Genomic DNA, 18,659 nt, shown 5'->3' with positions numbered 1-18,659 from the left:
ATTTTAGATACACAATATAAAGAAAATTTTAGTGAATTAGTACTAAAGAAGAGAAAGTTTAGGTCAAAACAGCAGGTAGGATAGAATTTCTTCAGACTTAGTTTTTATGTTTGTGTGGTGGGAGAGGAAGAGATAGCCTGTAAATTGATGACATTCATGTTGAGACCTAAGTGAAAAATAGAGGAAATGGAATGAAAAAATGAGGAAGAGAGACTTGTTTTTTTGGTTTTTGTTTTTTTCTTTTTTTTCTTTTTAACAAAGGCAACTGTAAGTGCCATATTCTAGAGATACCAGGAGAGAGTCCAAAAGGATGGTCATAAGGCCTGGATGCCAGAAAGCAAAGAGAAAACTTAACAATATGAAAATTTACATAGTAGTTTTATGAGCTTTAATTAAAAAAAAAAAGATATTTTAAGAAAAACTGATGTACATTTTGTGGTCTTCTTTATAAGTTTTTTTTTTTAAGATTTTATTTATTTATTTGACAGAGAGAGATCACAAGTAGGCAGAGAGGCAGGCAGAGAGAGGGAGAGGGAAGCAGGCTCCCTGCTGAGCGGAGAGCCCGATGCAGGACTCGATCCCAGGACCCTGAGATCATGACCTGAGCCGAAGGCAGCGGCTTAACCCACTGAGCCACCCAGGCGCCCCATTTTGTGGTCTTCTAATGTATATTCCATTTGCTTCATGAAAAAAGTGTAACTATTATTTATCTTAGACTTCCATGTATATTGATAATTTGTTTTCTAGATTTCTTTTGAAATTGTTTTCATGATATAAAACAGTTGTTGGTTAATTTAACTACATTTTGAATTCGGATATTCATACTTTAAACAATTGAATATATTTCAAATTTTAACAACTTCTTTAATTCTTCAATAGCAATTAACATTTTGACACTGAACTTATCATATCTTTTTAGAAAATAGCTTTTTCTCACATTAAAACATCATATATTTTGTATAGTCTGTGAATCTTTTACTTTTAAAATTTCAGCATTTTTATATGAGTGTGTGTGTATTTACCAACAAACTCCAGGATCCTAGATGTCAAATTCCACTTCCACTTAAGACACATTTATTTGGAATGTATTTATTTTTATTTTCTTTACATTTCAATTATATCATATTAGTTTTTGGCAGTGGTGCTTTTTTTTCTTTTTCAAGTTTTTATTTAAATTTCAGTTAGTTAACGTACAGTGAGATATTAGTTTCAGGTGTAGAATTTAGTGATTCATCACTTACATATAACACCCAGTACTTATCACAAATGTCCTCCTTAATACCCATCACCCATTTAACCCCTTCTCCCCCCTACCAGTGCTGCTTTAAAAAAAATAATACTGAGACAAGTACAATCAGGGATATTACTAATTAAAAATTTCTACCTAGAGCAGTGCCTTGGTGGCTCAGCTGGTTAAGCCTCTGACTCTTGATCTCAGTTCAGGTCTTGATCTCAAGGTCATGAGTTCAAACGCTGTGTTGGGCATATGACTACTTAATTTTTTTTTTTTTTTTTTGGCACAGAACTTGACCTGCCAACTCTGGGTACTCAATAAATTTTATTAGTCAATTAAAATTCAGCAACACTTAGATTAGATGATTAGAAGAGAACTTTAAATCAATTATTTTTTACAAATCCAAGTAAATATAAGATAAACTATTTATTTCCTGTTTGGTTCTCATTTGTTTTATTTTTCTGCATTGCAATTTTGTTTGTGAGATTAGAAGTAACATCAGGCTTACATTTAAAAGAAAATTATTATCATGTCTTCTGATTGAGATCCTGGGTTTTTTTTTGCAGGGTGGAGAGTTAAAGGAGTGAACTCAGGTGGTGAAATATATCAATTCTGGGAGAAAAAAAAATTTTTGAGAAAGTTAACCTAAATAGAGATCATGTTAAAAAGAGACAAAGAGATTAAGAGTTTGATGGTTTATGCTTAACTAGTTATTTAATCTATGAACTTGAGCATTTTTTTACTTCTTTGAGGCCAATGCAATTTTTTTGAAGGACTCACTGAAGGCTTGTCTCACTTGTTTGTTTCTTAGAGTGTAAATGAATGGGTTCAACATGGGAGCTATGGATGACATTAGCACTGCCACGACCTTATTAATTGTCACTGATTCCTTTGCTGAAAGTTTGATGTAGATGAAGATACAGCTTCCATAGGCAATGGAAATAACAATCATGTGAAAGGAACAAGTAGAAAAAGCTCTTTTCCTTTGTTGGGCAGAGGGGAATTGTAGAATGGTCTTGAAGATGTCAATGTAAGGCAGAAGAACACACAGAAGGGTCAGAATGAAGGTCAGCACTGTACAGACAGTAGCCAATTGCTCTATGAGCCATGTGTCTGAGAATGAAATCTTCAAGATTGGAGATGCATCACAGAAAAAATAATCAATGACATTTGAATCACAGAATTTCAAATTTAGGAACAAAGTGGTGGGAATATGATTAAGTCAGTCATCCAACAGTAGAGGACAAGCCTCTTGCAGACTCTGTTGTTCATGATGGTCACATAATGCAGGGGTTTGCAGATGACTACATAGGGGTCATAGGACATTGTAGCCAAGAGAAAACATTCTGTTACTCCAAAGATGTCGATGAAAAAACTTGAATAACACAAATATTATATGTAATTGACCTTGTCACCTGTTGCTATGTCGTACAAATATCTAGGGATACATGCAGATGTAAATGAAATTTCTAATAAAGCAAAATTCTGAGGAAAAAGTACATTGGTGTTTTAAGGTGAGAGTCAACTAAAGTGAGGGATATGATGGTCAGAATCCCAGTAATACTCAACATATAAGTGTGAAATAGAAATATAAAAATTGGAATCTGAAGTTGAGGGTCATCTGTCAGTCCTAAGAAGATGAAAGTTGTTACTGTGTGATTTTTCATCACTGACTACTAAATTTTATTCAATTTGATGTAAAATTTATAGATATTTTATTTGAATAGAATGTATCAAAGCTATATGGCAATAAACAGTGACTACCAGAGATAGCATACAAAGGAACATGTGGTTTCTTCTATAAATTAGTAATTGATATTGCCAATACTCTGGCTACTCAGTTGTTTATTTTATTTTATTTTATTCTTTTGGCAGTTTTGTGATAGATTTTTAAACATATTTAAAAAGAAATTGTTCTACCATCTCATTTTCTTTTTCCTCACAGCTTTAATCTATACCCAAGAATGGATTTTCTCATGTGATTAGATTGTGATTCAGCAAAATTATGATTTCTTATAGCTAGCATTTCTTCTTTATTTCAAAGATGAATATCTCAATTTAGTTTGTTTTATGCCTTTTCTTGAAGAATTGGTCATGATAAAATGGAAATCTATAACAGTTGATCTGGATTTCTTCAGGAGCTGCTGATCCATCTGTGACTTGTATTTGGCATCGTGGCACAATGACCAAACAAGTCTTTATGTCTTGTTTCATGTTTTAACATGCAACTTCTAAATTGTTGGATCACTCCTCTGACTCTCTTCTTAAGTTTCTCTGGTGGTATGTAATTTACACTCAGTGTCCACCGGACACATGATACAGAGAGTATTTTAATGCACAATTTATCTGCTTCATATGAAGAACTGTTGGCACCAATGATACACAGCTGGAAAAAAACCTCACCTATTTCATTCTGTTTAAGTATTGGAAACATTGTAATACCTCATTATCACTAAGTTCAGATCAAATTAAAAATACTGAATATACTCTCCACACACCTGTCTATACTCTTTTCTTTCTCACTCTAAACTGTAGGGGCAGCATCATGCTGATTAAGAGCACACCTATTGTGAGACCTCCATCATGCAATACCTGGTTTTCCTGCCCTCATCTCTATGACTTCAGGCAAGTTTCCCAACCTCTCAGGCCTTCAGGGTTTTTTAATCAATAAAATGGAGATAATAAGAGTATCTACCATATACAGTTAAAGTGATTAGATGAGCTAATATATTTATGATAAAATCTGATGCATAGTGTATGCTTCATATATGTCAGCTACTTTTGTCTCTGTCCCACAGGTAATTCGTGTGACATGACCTCAAAACCACAAAATTCTAACTGGGATTTATGGTCTGTGTAAGTGATATCTTCTTTCTACTCCACATTTCTTATAATAAGAGGAATAGATTATATTTACTGACAATTTTTCATGTCATAGGTCTTGTGTCAAGTGCTTTACACTATCTATCTGGAAAAAAAAAAAAAAAAAAAAACCTCTCCCTCCACATCTCTCTCTCTGTCCTTCCACATTCCATCTTTACTTCCTAGTCTCCAAAACTACCCAGGTACAACTACTTATTTGTGATCTTCACTTGGAGCATCACTTCTACTGAGAAGTCTTCTCAACTTCATGTCTGTATTGACTGGTCCTTATTTGTGCTCTCATAACAAATAATTGTTACTTCCATCTTAGCACTTTCAGTGAGAAGTTGAGTTTGTTGAAATCAGGGACTGCTGTCTTTTTTTACTGGGATAGCTCTTAAAGTAACAATCCTAGGCTTATAGTCAATGGTAAGACATATTTTTGTATAAATACATATATATCTTATTCACTTGCCTACATATGCAAAGCTATCTTCTGTCCTATTTGGGTTTCATCTTGAAACTTCTCTCTGGGGCGCCTGGGTGGTGCTGTCAGTTAACACGTCTGACTCTTGGTTTTGGCTCAGGTCTGATCTTGGGGTTGTGGGATCAAGCCCAGGTCAAACTCTGCACTCAATGGGAAGTCTGCTTGAAATTCTCTCTCTCCCTCTTGCTGCCCCTCATCCCCACTTTCTCTCTCTCTCAAATAAATAAATGAATCTTAAAAAAAGAAACTGCTTTGTCACTAATTTTAATTATTAAACTTTTATATGTGCCAGTATCTAACATTAGTAGTTCAGGCATCATGAAAGGTAATAAAAGCAAAGAGGGTGGTGGTTTCATGATATGCATGAATGTTATTACCTTTCATGCTGATTGAACTATTAAATGGCATCTGTGACTTGCTTTAGCTTTCAAACAGGTAAATAGTTGTATTTTTCTTGGTAGTTGTTTTGCTTTCTTGAGGACTGTGTCAGTAATATATTGAAACTGGAGGTAAAAAATTTATATATTTAAATAATTTTTCACGTGCTATTTTTTCTTAAAATATAAATATTTTTAGATTTCTATTATAAAATATACTTCATTTAATTCTATTTAATTTCAGTCCACTGTATTTATGTAATTCCAGGTTTTAAATTTTAATGTAATTTAATTTTTTTTTTTTGGTGTTCCAAATTTCATGGTTTATGCACCTCACCCAGTGCTCCACGCAATACATGCCCTCCTTAATACCTACCACTAGGCTCACCCAAACCCTACTGCCCTCCCCTCCAAAACCCTCAGTTTGTTACTCAGAGTCCACAGTCTCTCATCATTTGTCTCCCTCTCCAGTTTCCCCCAACTCACTTCTCTCCATCTCCCAATGTACTCCATGTTATTCTTTATGCTCCACAAATAAGTGAAATCATATGATAATTAACTCTCTCTGCTTGACTTATTTCACTCAGCATGATCTCCTCCAGTCCCATCCATGTTGATACAAATTTGGGTATTCATTGTTTCTGATGCTCTTTTTTTTTTGTAAATTCTTACTATTTCAAAAATTTATGTGAAAATAGCTAAAGTTTTTAATCAATTTCCAACACCCTTTTATGAATCTTTATTTTCTACAAAGGTTGGAATGTCTTCAAAAAACAAGTTTTATGAACATTATGGTATGACTTTATAATAATTCCTGCAAATGAAATTTCGAGGAAAAAGATACTCACTTAGAAATTTTGCATACATTTACAAAGGTATCATCTACAAACTTCATTCCTGTCATGGTTTCCTTCAACTCACTATGCCACTTTAATTGTATCTGTGCTAAAATTACTGTAATGTACCGTGTCTTTTTTCAAGATTATTGACAAATATTTTATAAAGGTCAGTGCTGTTGGGTGTTAATTCACACAATCTACACCATGAAATAGTCAACTATTCAGTTTACATTTAAAACTTTCATTCTTGTCTTCCACAGAGGAAGATTTTTTTTCCCTCTTAAATTTTCATTTATGTCTCTTTAATGCATATTTTGAAACTGAAGTTTAAGAACTCGCTAATTTTTGCATTGGCTTAATAATTGTTCTATAGTTTTTCCTTAGCAATCACACTTAGTGTTACTAGCATCCTCAAAAACTTTTTTAGTCTTGAACTAGTATATCCAGGTTTTGAGTGTCTCTTATATAAGTGGATAGAAGGTAATATGCTTTTCAATCTCCTGGCAAAAATCAGATAGCTTGTGCTGTGACTCACTCTCATTTGTCCTGTAAAATACTCACTTTCTCCAGAGATGAGAGCAGGATCATCTCTCACTGTAGGCCCAGTTACTACAACTAAACCCCAAGGTTTACTGTCACCTTCACTGGACTCCAGTGACAATGATTTTTTTGAAGAACTTTGATATTCCCAGGATATCCCAGGGGCACACCATAATAACTACAATAGATAATTTTAATGAAGTGGGAAGATACTCTTAAGTCGGCTTAACTTCCTCAATCTGTTATTCCTCACTCCAGTGGCTCCTAGAGCTTTACATGGTACTGTGCTCTTTCCTGTATCTTCTAGGTGGTAACCCTTGTTCCAAAATGTTTTTCATTTATTCCATTCATTAATGCTGTCTTTAAGAGACAAGGTTTAAGAAAACAGTTTTCATCTTTAAAAGAGTTTTATATTTTAGGGGTGGCTAAATGGGTGGCTCAGTGGGTTAAGCCTCTGCCTTTGGCTCAGGTCATGATCTTGGGGTCCTGGGATCGAGTCCCTCACTGGGCCATCTACACAGAAGAAAGACTGCTTTCCCCTCACTCTCTGCCTGCCTCTCTGCCCACTTGTGATCTCTCTGTCAAATAAATAAAGTCTTTAAAAAAATTAAAAAAGAGTTCTATATTTTAAAAAAGATCTAGGATAACAAACTTCATCAATATTATGTAAGTTGTTATATCAGTGATCTTAATGTAATATACATCTTCTCTTTAAAGATAAAATGAGTGTGTGGCAGAGATAACTTCTCACCACACATAACTGTACATTATCTTTAAACTATAAAAAGCAGCATCAAAAAATACATCTCAGAAAGATCTGTGTCTTTATATAATAAATATTATTTACATCTGATTTTGATCAATCATGTTACATTTGCTTTTCAGAGGAAAATTAACATGTAAATTTACCAAAGATGGAAAAAGATGAAAGTAAAGATAAGGGGCGCCTGGGTGGCTCAGTGGGTTAAAGCCTCTGCCTTTGGCTCAGGTCATGATCCTAGGGTCCTGGGATCTAGCCCTGCATTATGCTCCCTGCTCAGCGGGGAGTCTGCTTCCTTCTCTCTTTCTGCCTGCCTCTCTGCCTACTTGGGATCTCTGTCTGTAAAATAAATAAATAAATAAATCTTAAAAAAAAAAGAAAGTAAAGATAAAAAGTAAAATGAAGTGTCCCTTATACTTACCGTTCCGAGGATTAATTTTACCTTCAGTTAATTATTTAACAATGAGCTCTAAAAGCTAATTTGATGAAGACAATCTATTAGAAAAGGTTTGTGTGGGATTTACTAGGTTCTCAGTTTATGAATCTACTTACCCTGACTGATATTCTGGGAGAGCCTAGAACCCCTTGTATTTTTCATCTTCAACACACTGAGACTTTCAGACCAAGAATTTTGGTCCTCTTTGTGCCTAGGAAATATTTTGTAGCTCTCTCTTGGTTGAAAGTAAAATGTAGTTAAAACATTTCCCCCACTTGTTTTGAAGTCACCATTATGACTTCTCTGGAAAGGATAAGAGGCTTTTTTACATAAGAGACTATGGACTCTGAAAAACAACCTGAGGGTTTTGAAGGGTCAGGGGTGGGAGGTTGGGGGAACAGGTGGTGGGTAATGGGGAGGGCACGTTTTGCATGGAGCACTGGGTGTTGTGCAAAAAGAATGAATACTGTTACGCTGAAAAAATAAATAAAATGGAAAAAGAAAAAAAAAAGATTTATATTTCATTTATTTGCTAAATTTCAAACTAAATAATAAACAACTGAGTCCTTGGTGACCCAGTTTCAAACATCACTAATTAGCCTTTGTAATGAATCTGGGCAAAAATCCTAAAAGATGCAGCAGTGGGGGCAGTATCCTTAGAGACACAAAGATAATAACAACAGACACAGGTCAAGATGCAAAGTAAAAAACCAGATGGTCAAGAAGTAGTCTGCGTTTCCTGCCTTTCTTCCCTAAAATATCTGGAAGGTAAAAGATCACAATTCTATTCCAATAATCATTTTTTCTCAGTCATTACAAAGGATAAAATAGGAAAACATTAGAAAACTCAAAAAAACTAATTCTTTTTAATATTTTAAGGAATTATATGAACATATATGAATATTTAAAAAATAAAAATATATTTTTCATCTTCCCCTTTCAGCACTTCCTAAGGTGGGTCTATATAGATTCATATATAGTTTTTTAAAATTTGTGTAAAGATATGTTTTCATTTGTTAATAAACTCAATCGTTTATTAACTTAATTATCACATATAGTTTTCACATCAAGCTACTATATTTACACAATAAACACCTGGTTGGGTCATTCACTGCTGCTTTTCATTTTCATATTATTTCCTTGGATTAATCCTGTGCACTTAGGAAAAAAACTATAGTTTATGCTCTAGCAATTTCTTGTGATCTGGGTTGTAATCATAACTTTTCTTTCATCTTACAATGTTATGTAACATATCAAAATGTCTGCGGTATACCATTGTGTAGAGGGAAATTTTTATTTAAATATAAAATTTAGAAGATTTAATATAGTGGAAAACCAGTAACCTAAACATTCACTTTAAGAGACTATAAGAAGAATGAGCTAAAACAAAATAGTTAGAAGGAAGAATAATAAAAGTAAAAATCAGTTGTATAGAGAATAAATATAATATAAAAAATAAATGCAATTACAAAATGATTTTTTTAAGAAAGTTAAACTTGTAGGTGTAGTCAAGAAGAAGCAAAGAATAAAAAGGGGAAATTATCCAAATGAAAAACAGGAATATCAATACAGATGCAACAAATATTAAAAGATAATAAAGTATGTCATAAAGAACATTAAGCCAATAAAACAGCTTACCTAAAATAGCATGTTAACTTATGTTAAAAACACAACTAAAAGAATTAGACAGAAAGAAAAAGAAAATATAAAGATATGTCAATGTAAGTCAAAATCATTGATTCCATAATTAATAATATTCTCACAAAGAAAATTCAGGGCCAAATGGCTTCACTAGTAAATTGTTCAAAATATTTAAGGAAAAAATTATACTAATTTTATATAAACCAATCCGGAGAAGAGTAAAAGGAAGAATAATTCTCAACTTGGTTATGGGGGCAGAATAACTTTCATGCCAAAATTGGAAACAATTTTGCAAGAAGTTAAATTAGAGGTTGATTTTTGTCATAATAATCATAAAAATCCTTAAATATGAATTATAAAGTTAAACAGAGTGTTAGAAAATGATATGTGTAACCATCAAATGAGGTTTATTACAGAAATTCTAGGTTGGTTTAACCTTTGAAAATCAATAAATACAATCCACCACATTAGTAGAATGAAGGAAAAAATATGATAATCTCAGTAATGTAGAAAAAAGCATTTTATAAACTATAATTCCCACTCATTATTAAACATTCTCAGCAAACTGGGAATAGAAACAAAGTTTGTTAGTCTGATAAAGGGAATCTAGAAAACATGTTATTAATTTTTTTAGTAATATATAATTGACATACAACATACTATATTATTTTTCTGGTGTAAATTACAGTGATTCAATATTTTTATACATCAAAAATGATCCTCATGATAAGTCTAGTTACCATCAGGCACTTTACAAAATCATTACAATATTCTTGGCGATATTGCCTGTGTTGTACATTACATCCCCATGATTCATTTTATCACTGGAAATTTGTACCTCTTAATTTCCTTCAACTCTTTCACTTGCCACCCAACCCCCAGCTCCTCTGGAAACCATTTCTTCTATCTATGAGTCTGTTTCTATTTTGTTTAGTTTTTTTAAAGATTTATTTATTTATTTTAGAGAGAGAGCACTGGGAGCAGGGGCAGAAAGAGAGAGAGAGAGTCTCAAGCAGATTCTGTGCTGAGCACAGAACACAATGTGGGGCTTGATCTCACAATCTTACAATCATGACCTGAGCCAAATCCAAGGGTCATTCAACTGACTGTGCCACCCAGGCACCCCTGTTTTTTTTTTTTCATTCATTTGTTTTCTAGATTCCATATATAAGTGAAATCATATGGTATTTGTCCTTCTCTTATTTCATGTAGTATAATACCCTCCAGTTTCATTCATGTTGTCACAAATGGCAAGATTTCATCTTTTTTATGGCTGGGTAATAGTCCATTACGGATTATTTATATAATACATATAATTATATAACTATATTTTATTAATACATATTAATACATATTAACATGTATATATAATATGTATTATAAATAATATATCATTTTATACATTATATATATATATATATATATCCTACCTTCTTTATCCATTCATCTATCAATGAACACATAAGTTGCTTCCATAGCTTGGCTATTGTAAATAATGCCACAGTGAACATAGGGGTGCAGTAATATGTCTCTTCAAATTGGTGTTTTTATTTTCTTCAGATAAATACTCAGACGTGGAATTGTTTAATCATTTGGTAGTTCTATTTTTATTTTTTTGAGGAACCTGCATGCTGTTTTCTAAAGTGGGTGGACCAATTTACATTTCTACCAACAGTAGATAAGAGTTCCCTTTTCTCTATAACCTCACAAATATTTGTTACTTTTTGTCTTTTTGATGATAGCCAGTTTGACTGGTATGAGGTAGTATATCATTGTGATTTGGTTTGCATTTCCCTGATGATCAGAGAAGTTGAGCATGTGCCTGTTGGCCATCTGTATATCTTTTGGAAAATGTCCATTCAAGTTCTCTGTCCATTTTCTGACTGGATTGTGTATTTTTTTGACATTATGTTGTGTAACTTTTTTACATATTTTGGATATCAACCTCTTATCAGATGTATGATTTGCAAGTATCTTCTCCTATTCAGTAGTTTGTCTTTTTTTGTTGATGGTTTATTTCATTGTGCAGAAGCTTTTCAGTTTGATGTAATCCCATTTGTTTATTTTAACTTTTGTTGTCTTTGACTGAGGAGACTGGCCCCCCTCCCCACAATTGCTGAGACCAGTGTCAGAGAGCTTATTGCCTTTGTTTTCTTCTAGGAATTTTGTGATTTTATGTCTTACATTTGAGTCTTAAATCCATTTTACATTTATTTTTGTATATGGTGTAAGATAGTGGTCCAATTTTTTTTTTGCACATAGCTGTCCAGTTTTCCCAACACCATTAATGAAGAAATTGTCTTTTCCCCATGGTATATTCTTGCCTCCTTAGTCATAGGTTGATTAACCATTTGTTTGGGTTTATTTCTGGGCTTTCTATTGTATTCCATTGATCTTTTTACCTGTTTTCATTACAGTACCACCATCCTATTTTGATAACTATAACTTTGTAATATAATTTGAAATCAAGGCATATGATACCTACATTTTTTTTTGGATCAAATTGCTTTAGTTGTTTGGGGGCTTTTATGGTTCCATACAAATTTTAAGATTCTTTTCTTTTAATTTTTTTTAAATTTCTTTTCAGTGTACCAGAATTCATTGTTTATGCACCACACCCAGTGCTCCATGTGATATGTTCCCTCCATAATACCCACCACCAGGCTCACACAACTTCCCACCCCTGCCCCTTCAAAGCCCTCAGATTGTTTTCAGTTCTTTATTATAGTTCTGTGAAAAATGTCATTGGTATTTTAATGGGGATTGCATCGAATCAATTGCTTTGGGTAGTATGGACATTTTAACAATATTGTTTTTTCCAATCCATGAGCATCAAATATCTTTCCATTTATTTGTATCCTCAATTTATCTCATCAGTGTTTTATATAATTTTCAGAGTACAGACTTTCACCTCCATAGTTAAATTTGTTCCTAAGTATTTTATTCTGAATGCTGAAATCTTCTCTGTTTAGTTGAGGAATATAACAGAATGTTCACTCCCACCATTTCTATTTATCATTTTACTGGGGGGACCTAGACAGAGCAATAAAGAAAAAAAATATAGTAGCCTGTCACTATTGCATATTATTTGATTGTGTGTTGACATATTTAAAATACACCACAGTAAATCACTAGAATTAATCACTAAATTTAAGAATTAGTAATTACTAAATTTGGGAAGATTACTAGATAAAAGTCAATATTAAAAAACAAGAGTATCTCTAAAACTAGCAACAAACAATTAGAAAATAAAAATTAGAAAATTCCATGTAATATAGCAACATATTATCAAAGGCTGAGGAATGAATCTATCGAATACCAGTAATATGTCTATCAATATTGTGCATGGCCTCTATACAGTTAAAATGAAAATATTTTTGAAAGTAATTAAAGACACAAATGAGACTGTTTTAGTGGATTAGAGTTCTTAATGTTATAATGACATTAATTTCCCCCAAATTGGCCAGTTGGTTCAATGCGATCTTAAAATCACTGAAGATAATTTTTTACTTGTAGAAATTGCCAAGGTTTTTAAAGTTTTATGAAAAACAAAGGACTGATAAGAACAAAGTAAACTTGAGGAAGTAGAAGACAGTTATTTGGATTACACTACTCGATATGAAAACTTATTATAAAGCTACTATAAATAGAATAGTATAGTATTGTTTCAGAGATAAGCATATCAATGGAATTAAATGATGAAACCTCAAAAAGATTCACTCACATATCAACTGATGATGACAAAATTGCCACTGAATTCAAGGAGAAAGGGGAATCTTTTCAAGAAATAATTCTGTTATTTTGATATCCATATGGAAAAAAAACCATCGTTCCCTATCTCAAACCATAGAAAAAGTCAATTTCACATGGGCCATTAACCTTAGTTTGTGAGAAATGTGAGTGAAACTTATAGAATAGAACAGACTTATGTACCTTGATGATGTTTAGTTAACAAAGATTTCTGAAACAACAAAGCCCCCAAAACGAAATAAAAAACCAAAGAACCCTCTATCAACAACAAAAATGAAATGGATTGGACTTCATTAAAGTTAAGATCTTTTGTTTTACAAATTTAACATAAACAACATGAACAGGCAAAACATAGATAAGAGATAAATAACTTCAGTATTTGCCACTGACAAAGGACTGACATATAGAAAATCAATAAAACTCCTAAAAATAAATTCAAATAGAAAGAAATCTAATAGAAAGGACAAATTATTTGAATAAGCACTTCACAAAATAGGATGTCTGATATCTGAAAAGCATACAACAGGGTATTCAACATCATCAGTCATAATATGGCTAAAGTTAATAGGTCTGACAAAGTTTCATGTTGGCAAGAATATGAAGCAATTATAATCCATATATGTTGCTGATAGGAAGATAAATTAGTACACTATTTTTGAGTGTTGAGTGTTTGACAATATCAACTAAGCTAAACATATGGCTAACAGATAGCCTATCAATCCACTTTTAGTTCTATATTCTACAGATGTGAGTGTTTATGTCTGCCAGAAAAACATGCACAAGAATGTTTTTTGACCTTTATTTATAATAGTCACATAAAGGAAACAGCTTAAATATTTATTAATAGGAGATGGCTAAATTAATTGTGCTGTATTTCTATAATTGACTAGAACTTATAAATTGCTAACACAACAACTTGGACCACTCTACAGACACGATGTCAAACAAACGAAACTAGACCCCGAAGTGTATGTTCTGTGTATTCCTATTCATTTTATGGTCATGATTATACAAAACTGAGCTTTGGCATTGTAAGTCAGTGGAGCAGATGCATTTGAGAGGATATTGATATTGAGTGGCATGAAAGAGATGTCTGGGGTGCTGAAACTGTGCTGTATCTGGATCTGTGTGATGGTTACATGAGTATCAGTGCTTATGAAAACTCATCAAGCTGTACACAGTGAATTATGTGATATATTATATATTATCATCAATGTTTAAAAAATTTATATGTTTAGAGTCATGCTGAAATGTATATGAAATAATGTATGTATCTGCCAAATAATCAAGTAGGGGTTGGAAGGAATAGACCTGTTTGTAGATGAAACAAGTTGGCTATAAATTGATACTTGTTGATGTGATTGAGACAGTACCATGAATTATGAAGTTTTCTCTATGTAAATTGAAAAGAAATGAAGTGTTTAACATACAGCTTGGGGTAGAATAAGCACTCAAAAATATTTGTTGTTGATATTAAGATTTTTTTAAAAGATATTTTTAACATTTTGGACATTTTAAGGAATTTAGGAGACTAGTTGTAATTACCCTTGGACTGAAAAAGCCCTGGTGTCTTAGAACAAGACCTGGAGGACTATAACTTTTCAGTCTGGGTCCTCAGGTAAGCTATTATTAGTGGGCCTAAGCAGTAAGGGACTTTTATTCCTATAACGCAGGCCTCCTCTAGCAACTTGTCTCAAGACAGGTGAGGGTTATTATTGCAATCGAAATTCCCAGAAACTGACAATTTCTAATAACTTAGTCATTAAGTCCACTCATCTCTGGAAACACCCAGTTTGTCAGATCAGGGGTTCTAGATGAGGAGGTTATAATTCTTAATATTGTCTCCTTGGGAGTGAAGGCATCGACTAGACAAATGAAGGAAATGGGAGGTTGGGTAAAGGTGAAAAAATTATGTGGAAAAAATGATTCCACCAGAGTCAGAGCTTTTGTATGAACTGAAGTCAATGCTGTAGAACAATTGATACAGTGAGTTGCCAAAAAGCTCTGCCTACATTAGAAGGAGCTTCCCAGGGTTCCTGAACTCATTGCACTCAGCCGTCCTTCCTGCCTACTCAATGCCAAGGAGTGTTGCTCTTAAAAAACCACATTGCTTACATATTCAGATTCCTATTTTTTAATCTTAATTTATATATATTTGAAAGTTCAACACTTTTAAAGGAAAATTAGAGTTATGCTAGTGGTCACTACATTTGTATTTTCTTTCGAAAGTTCTTTTCATTCTTAACCCACAGATTAATTTCATTTGTACATTATTAATCTTACATTAAAAAGATGTACAGCATTTTATAGGTTAAGTCTCTGGGAGCATTTTTTAATATTAGGGTTAATATTTTTAAATGTTACTTATACTGATTTCATTCCATGTAAGTTTTGCTTGAGAAGTCTCATGAAAACATCTTTTTTGCTAAAAGTGTTTCTTTGGTGAAGTTTTCTTTAGTCAAATACAGAATTTTGGGTCTAATAAACAGAACCTATATTCCGAGTCCACTACTAACCAGCACTGCTTAAATATCTGAAGCATTTCAATAGAAAGGTGATGTAAGCCACATATTTAATTCAGACATTTCTATAGCCATATTATAAATTAAAAATAAATCAATTTAAATGGTATATTTTATGTAATCAAATATATCAAATATTATTTCACAGTCAAGGTCCCTGAAATGTCATTATAATTTGTTTTACTTCCTTGTTTTTCAAGGTGTCAATGAAGGGGTCCAGGAAATAGTTCTGAACATAGGAAGTAGGGAGCCCTGTCATGCCCTTATTAACAGCCACTGTTTCCATGGCTGACTGTGTACTGTAGATGAAAGTACTGCTTCCATAGGTTTCCTTTGAGTGGTAGTCATTTCTGCTCCTAATTAAGATACATTTCATGTTTTTACTTGTTTTCTATTTTTTACATGTTTCTCAATAACCAATGCATATAGTTATAAAGGTGTAGAAACAAATACAGATATGGATATATAGCCACTGTCTTTAGAAATTTACTTGTCCTCTGAAAAACAATCTGAGGGTTCTGAAGGGGCGGGGGGTGGGAGGTTGGGGGAGCCTGGTGGTGGGTATTATGGAGGGCATGGATTGCATGGAGCACTGGGTGTGGTGCATAAACAATGAATTCTGTTACACTGAAAAGAAATTAAATTAAAAAATGAAAAACAAAACCAAAACCAAACCAAAACAAAACAAATAAATAAATAAATAAAATTTACTTGTCTTTTAAGAATAATTGTTAGCACTTTACCTTCAAATTAAACTGCTAGTAGTGATTTTTTGAGTATTCAAAATTGTAAGAATTTACATTTTATAATTCAGCTTTGGCATTAAGAGGCAAACATTTGTCATAGCTTCCTTTTTTCACTTTAAGATATTTTTGTTGTTTATAATTGTGAAAAGTGAAATAAAATGGCATCATTGATGTCAAGGGGTTTTAAAATGCATCTGGGAGGCCATTAAAGAGGTGGGCTGTATGCTTGTCCTCATCAGGTAGAACCATGAACTTCTGAACCTGGCCTAATCCCAAATACCTCAAGGACTCTGCAAGAGTATTTACAACTTGCTACAGTAATGGACTTTTGCTTAGGGATGGCCTTAGCAACCAGTTATGTTTAGCCAAGATTAGTTTTCTGCTGCTATCACCAAAGTTTTTGTAGACAACTTATACAAGCATTCCCTTTTTGTCTCTAAAACCCCTGGTTTTTGCTTCCTAGTAGAGCATTGCTGCCCAACTCCGGTACCTGAATTATAATTATTTCATCCCAAATACACACTTTTGCTTGACGATTGTTTCCTGACAATTGTAGGATATTCATATTTTATTTAATGCACTAGTCACTTATCCCTTCTAAAGTGTAAGGCATTTAAGGGCAAGAAACCTGTAGGTTTTCTACTCTATCGCCAGTGCCTGAAATGGTCCCTGGCATCAAAAATGCTCTTAAAAGCTACAAATGGTGGGGTGCCTGGGTGGCTTCAGTGGGTTAAGCCACTGCCTTAGGCTCAGGTCATGGTCTCAGGGTCCTGGGATTGAGCCCTGCATCAGGCTCTCTGCTCGGTGGGGAACCTGCTTCCCCCTCTCTCTCTGCCTGCTGCTCTACTTGTGATCTCTCTCTCTCTGTCAAAAAAAAAAAAAAAAAAAAAAGCTAGAAATGGAGAAGGCAATAGACACATTTACTCTATCCAAAATATACAATTAACTCATTGGTTCTGCTTATTTTGTCTTGTTTTGTTTGCAGTTTTGTAAAGGCTTGTTAAGATGTGAAGCATTCTTTTCTTTCCTAGAAATGTACCACATTTTCTTTTTCAGAGAGCTTTGCTTGGGTGGCTCAGTTGGCTGGGGGTCTGCCTTGGGCTCAGGTCATGATAGTCCTGGGATCAAGCCCCTAGTCAGGCTCACTGCTCAGCAGGGAGTCTTCTTCTCTTTCTACCCCTCCCCTGACTTGTGCACTCTCTCTCTTATAAAAATAAATATTTTTTTTTTTAAAGAAAGCTTTCTGAAATAGACTCTTTGCTGGAAAGGAATGGCATAAAAACTAAAGATATATACTTAGTAACTAAAGATATTTTTATGAATGTGGTTCCCTACTTTAGCAAATACTATTATTTCTTTGAGAATAATGCAATTCTTTTGATTGAGTCTTTGACAGCTTGTTTTACTTGCTTGTTTCTCAAGGTATAAATGAAGGGGTTCAGCATAGGAACAATGGATGTAGTAAGGGCTGCCACACCCTTATCAATGGCCACTGATTCCTTTGCTGAAGGCTTAACATAGATGAAAATACAGCTTCCATAGGTGATGGAGACTACAATCATGTGGGAAGAACATGTTGAAAATGACTTTTTTCTTTGCTGGGGAGAAGAGAATCGTAGAATAGCCTTAATGATGTATATGTAGGATAGAAGTACACATATGAGGGTCATAATGAAGGTCAACACAGCATAGACTATGACCATCTGCTCTATAAGCCATGTTTCTGAGCATGATATTTTTAGGAGGGGGAATGCATCACAGAAAAAATGGTCAATAACATTAGAGTCACAGAATTCCAGATTTAGGCCCAGGCTAAGTGGTGGGAGAATGATCAAGAAGCCAGCTGTCCAGCACCCAAGGATGAGTCTTCTACAGACCCTCTTGTTCATGATGGTCACATAATGCGGGGGTTTGCAGATGGCAACATATCGATCATAGGACATGTTGGCCAGGAGAAAAAATACTGTTACACCAAAAAGGTCAGTAAAAAAAATCTGAAAGGCACAATTGTTGTATGTGATTGTCTTGTCATCTGTGGATATGTTGTACAAATATCTGGGAATACAAGCAGAGGTAAATGAGATCTCTAAGAAGGAGAAATTTTGTAGGAAAAAGTACATGGCATTCTGAAGGTGAGAATCTATGAAGGTAAGGGAGATGATTGTCAGGTTTCCAGTTATACTCAACATATAAGTGAGAAATAGAAAGATGAAAATCATAATCTTCAGTTGTGGATCATCGGTCAGTCCCAACAGGATAAAAGTTGTTATTGTGCGGTTTCTCATCATTGACTTCTGACTTCAATTCAATCTGCATTTAGAATTCAGGTATATTTGATATACATGCGGTGGTAATTAATGGGAAAAAAAACTAAGCAAATAATCACATGCATTTACAAAAATTTTTTTACAGATATTATCAATACACTGGTATTCTAGGTTCTACAATTGGGTGGTTTTGGTAAA

At 33.5% G+C, this 18,659-nt stretch overlaps 1 protein-coding gene and 1 pseudogene across 1 annotated transcript; both read right to left on the bottom strand.

The window, feature by feature from the left end:
- Positions 1 to 1,973: 1,973 nt before the first annotated feature.
- LOC123946018 lies at positions 1,974 to 2,901 on the bottom strand (annotated as a pseudogene).
- Positions 2,902 to 17,543: 14,642 nt separating this feature from the next.
- Positions 17,544 to 18,482, bottom strand: LOC123947063 (olfactory receptor 6C2-like). Its single transcript, XM_046013021.1, has one exon. The coding sequence runs from the start codon at positions 18,480 to 18,482 to the stop codon at positions 17,544 to 17,546; it is 939 nt and encodes a 312-aa protein (XP_045868977.1).
- Between the last annotated feature and the right edge of the window lie 177 nt (positions 18,483 to 18,659).

Source organism: Meles meles, chromosome 7, assembly GCF_922984935.1.
Source record: "Meles meles chromosome 7, mMelMel3.1 paternal haplotype, whole genome shotgun sequence".
Lineage (NCBI taxonomy): Eukaryota > Metazoa > Chordata > Mammalia > Carnivora > Mustelidae > Meles > Meles meles.
The sequence above is the reverse complement of the archived record's forward strand: the minus strand, read 5'-3'. Positions and strand labels throughout refer to the sequence as shown.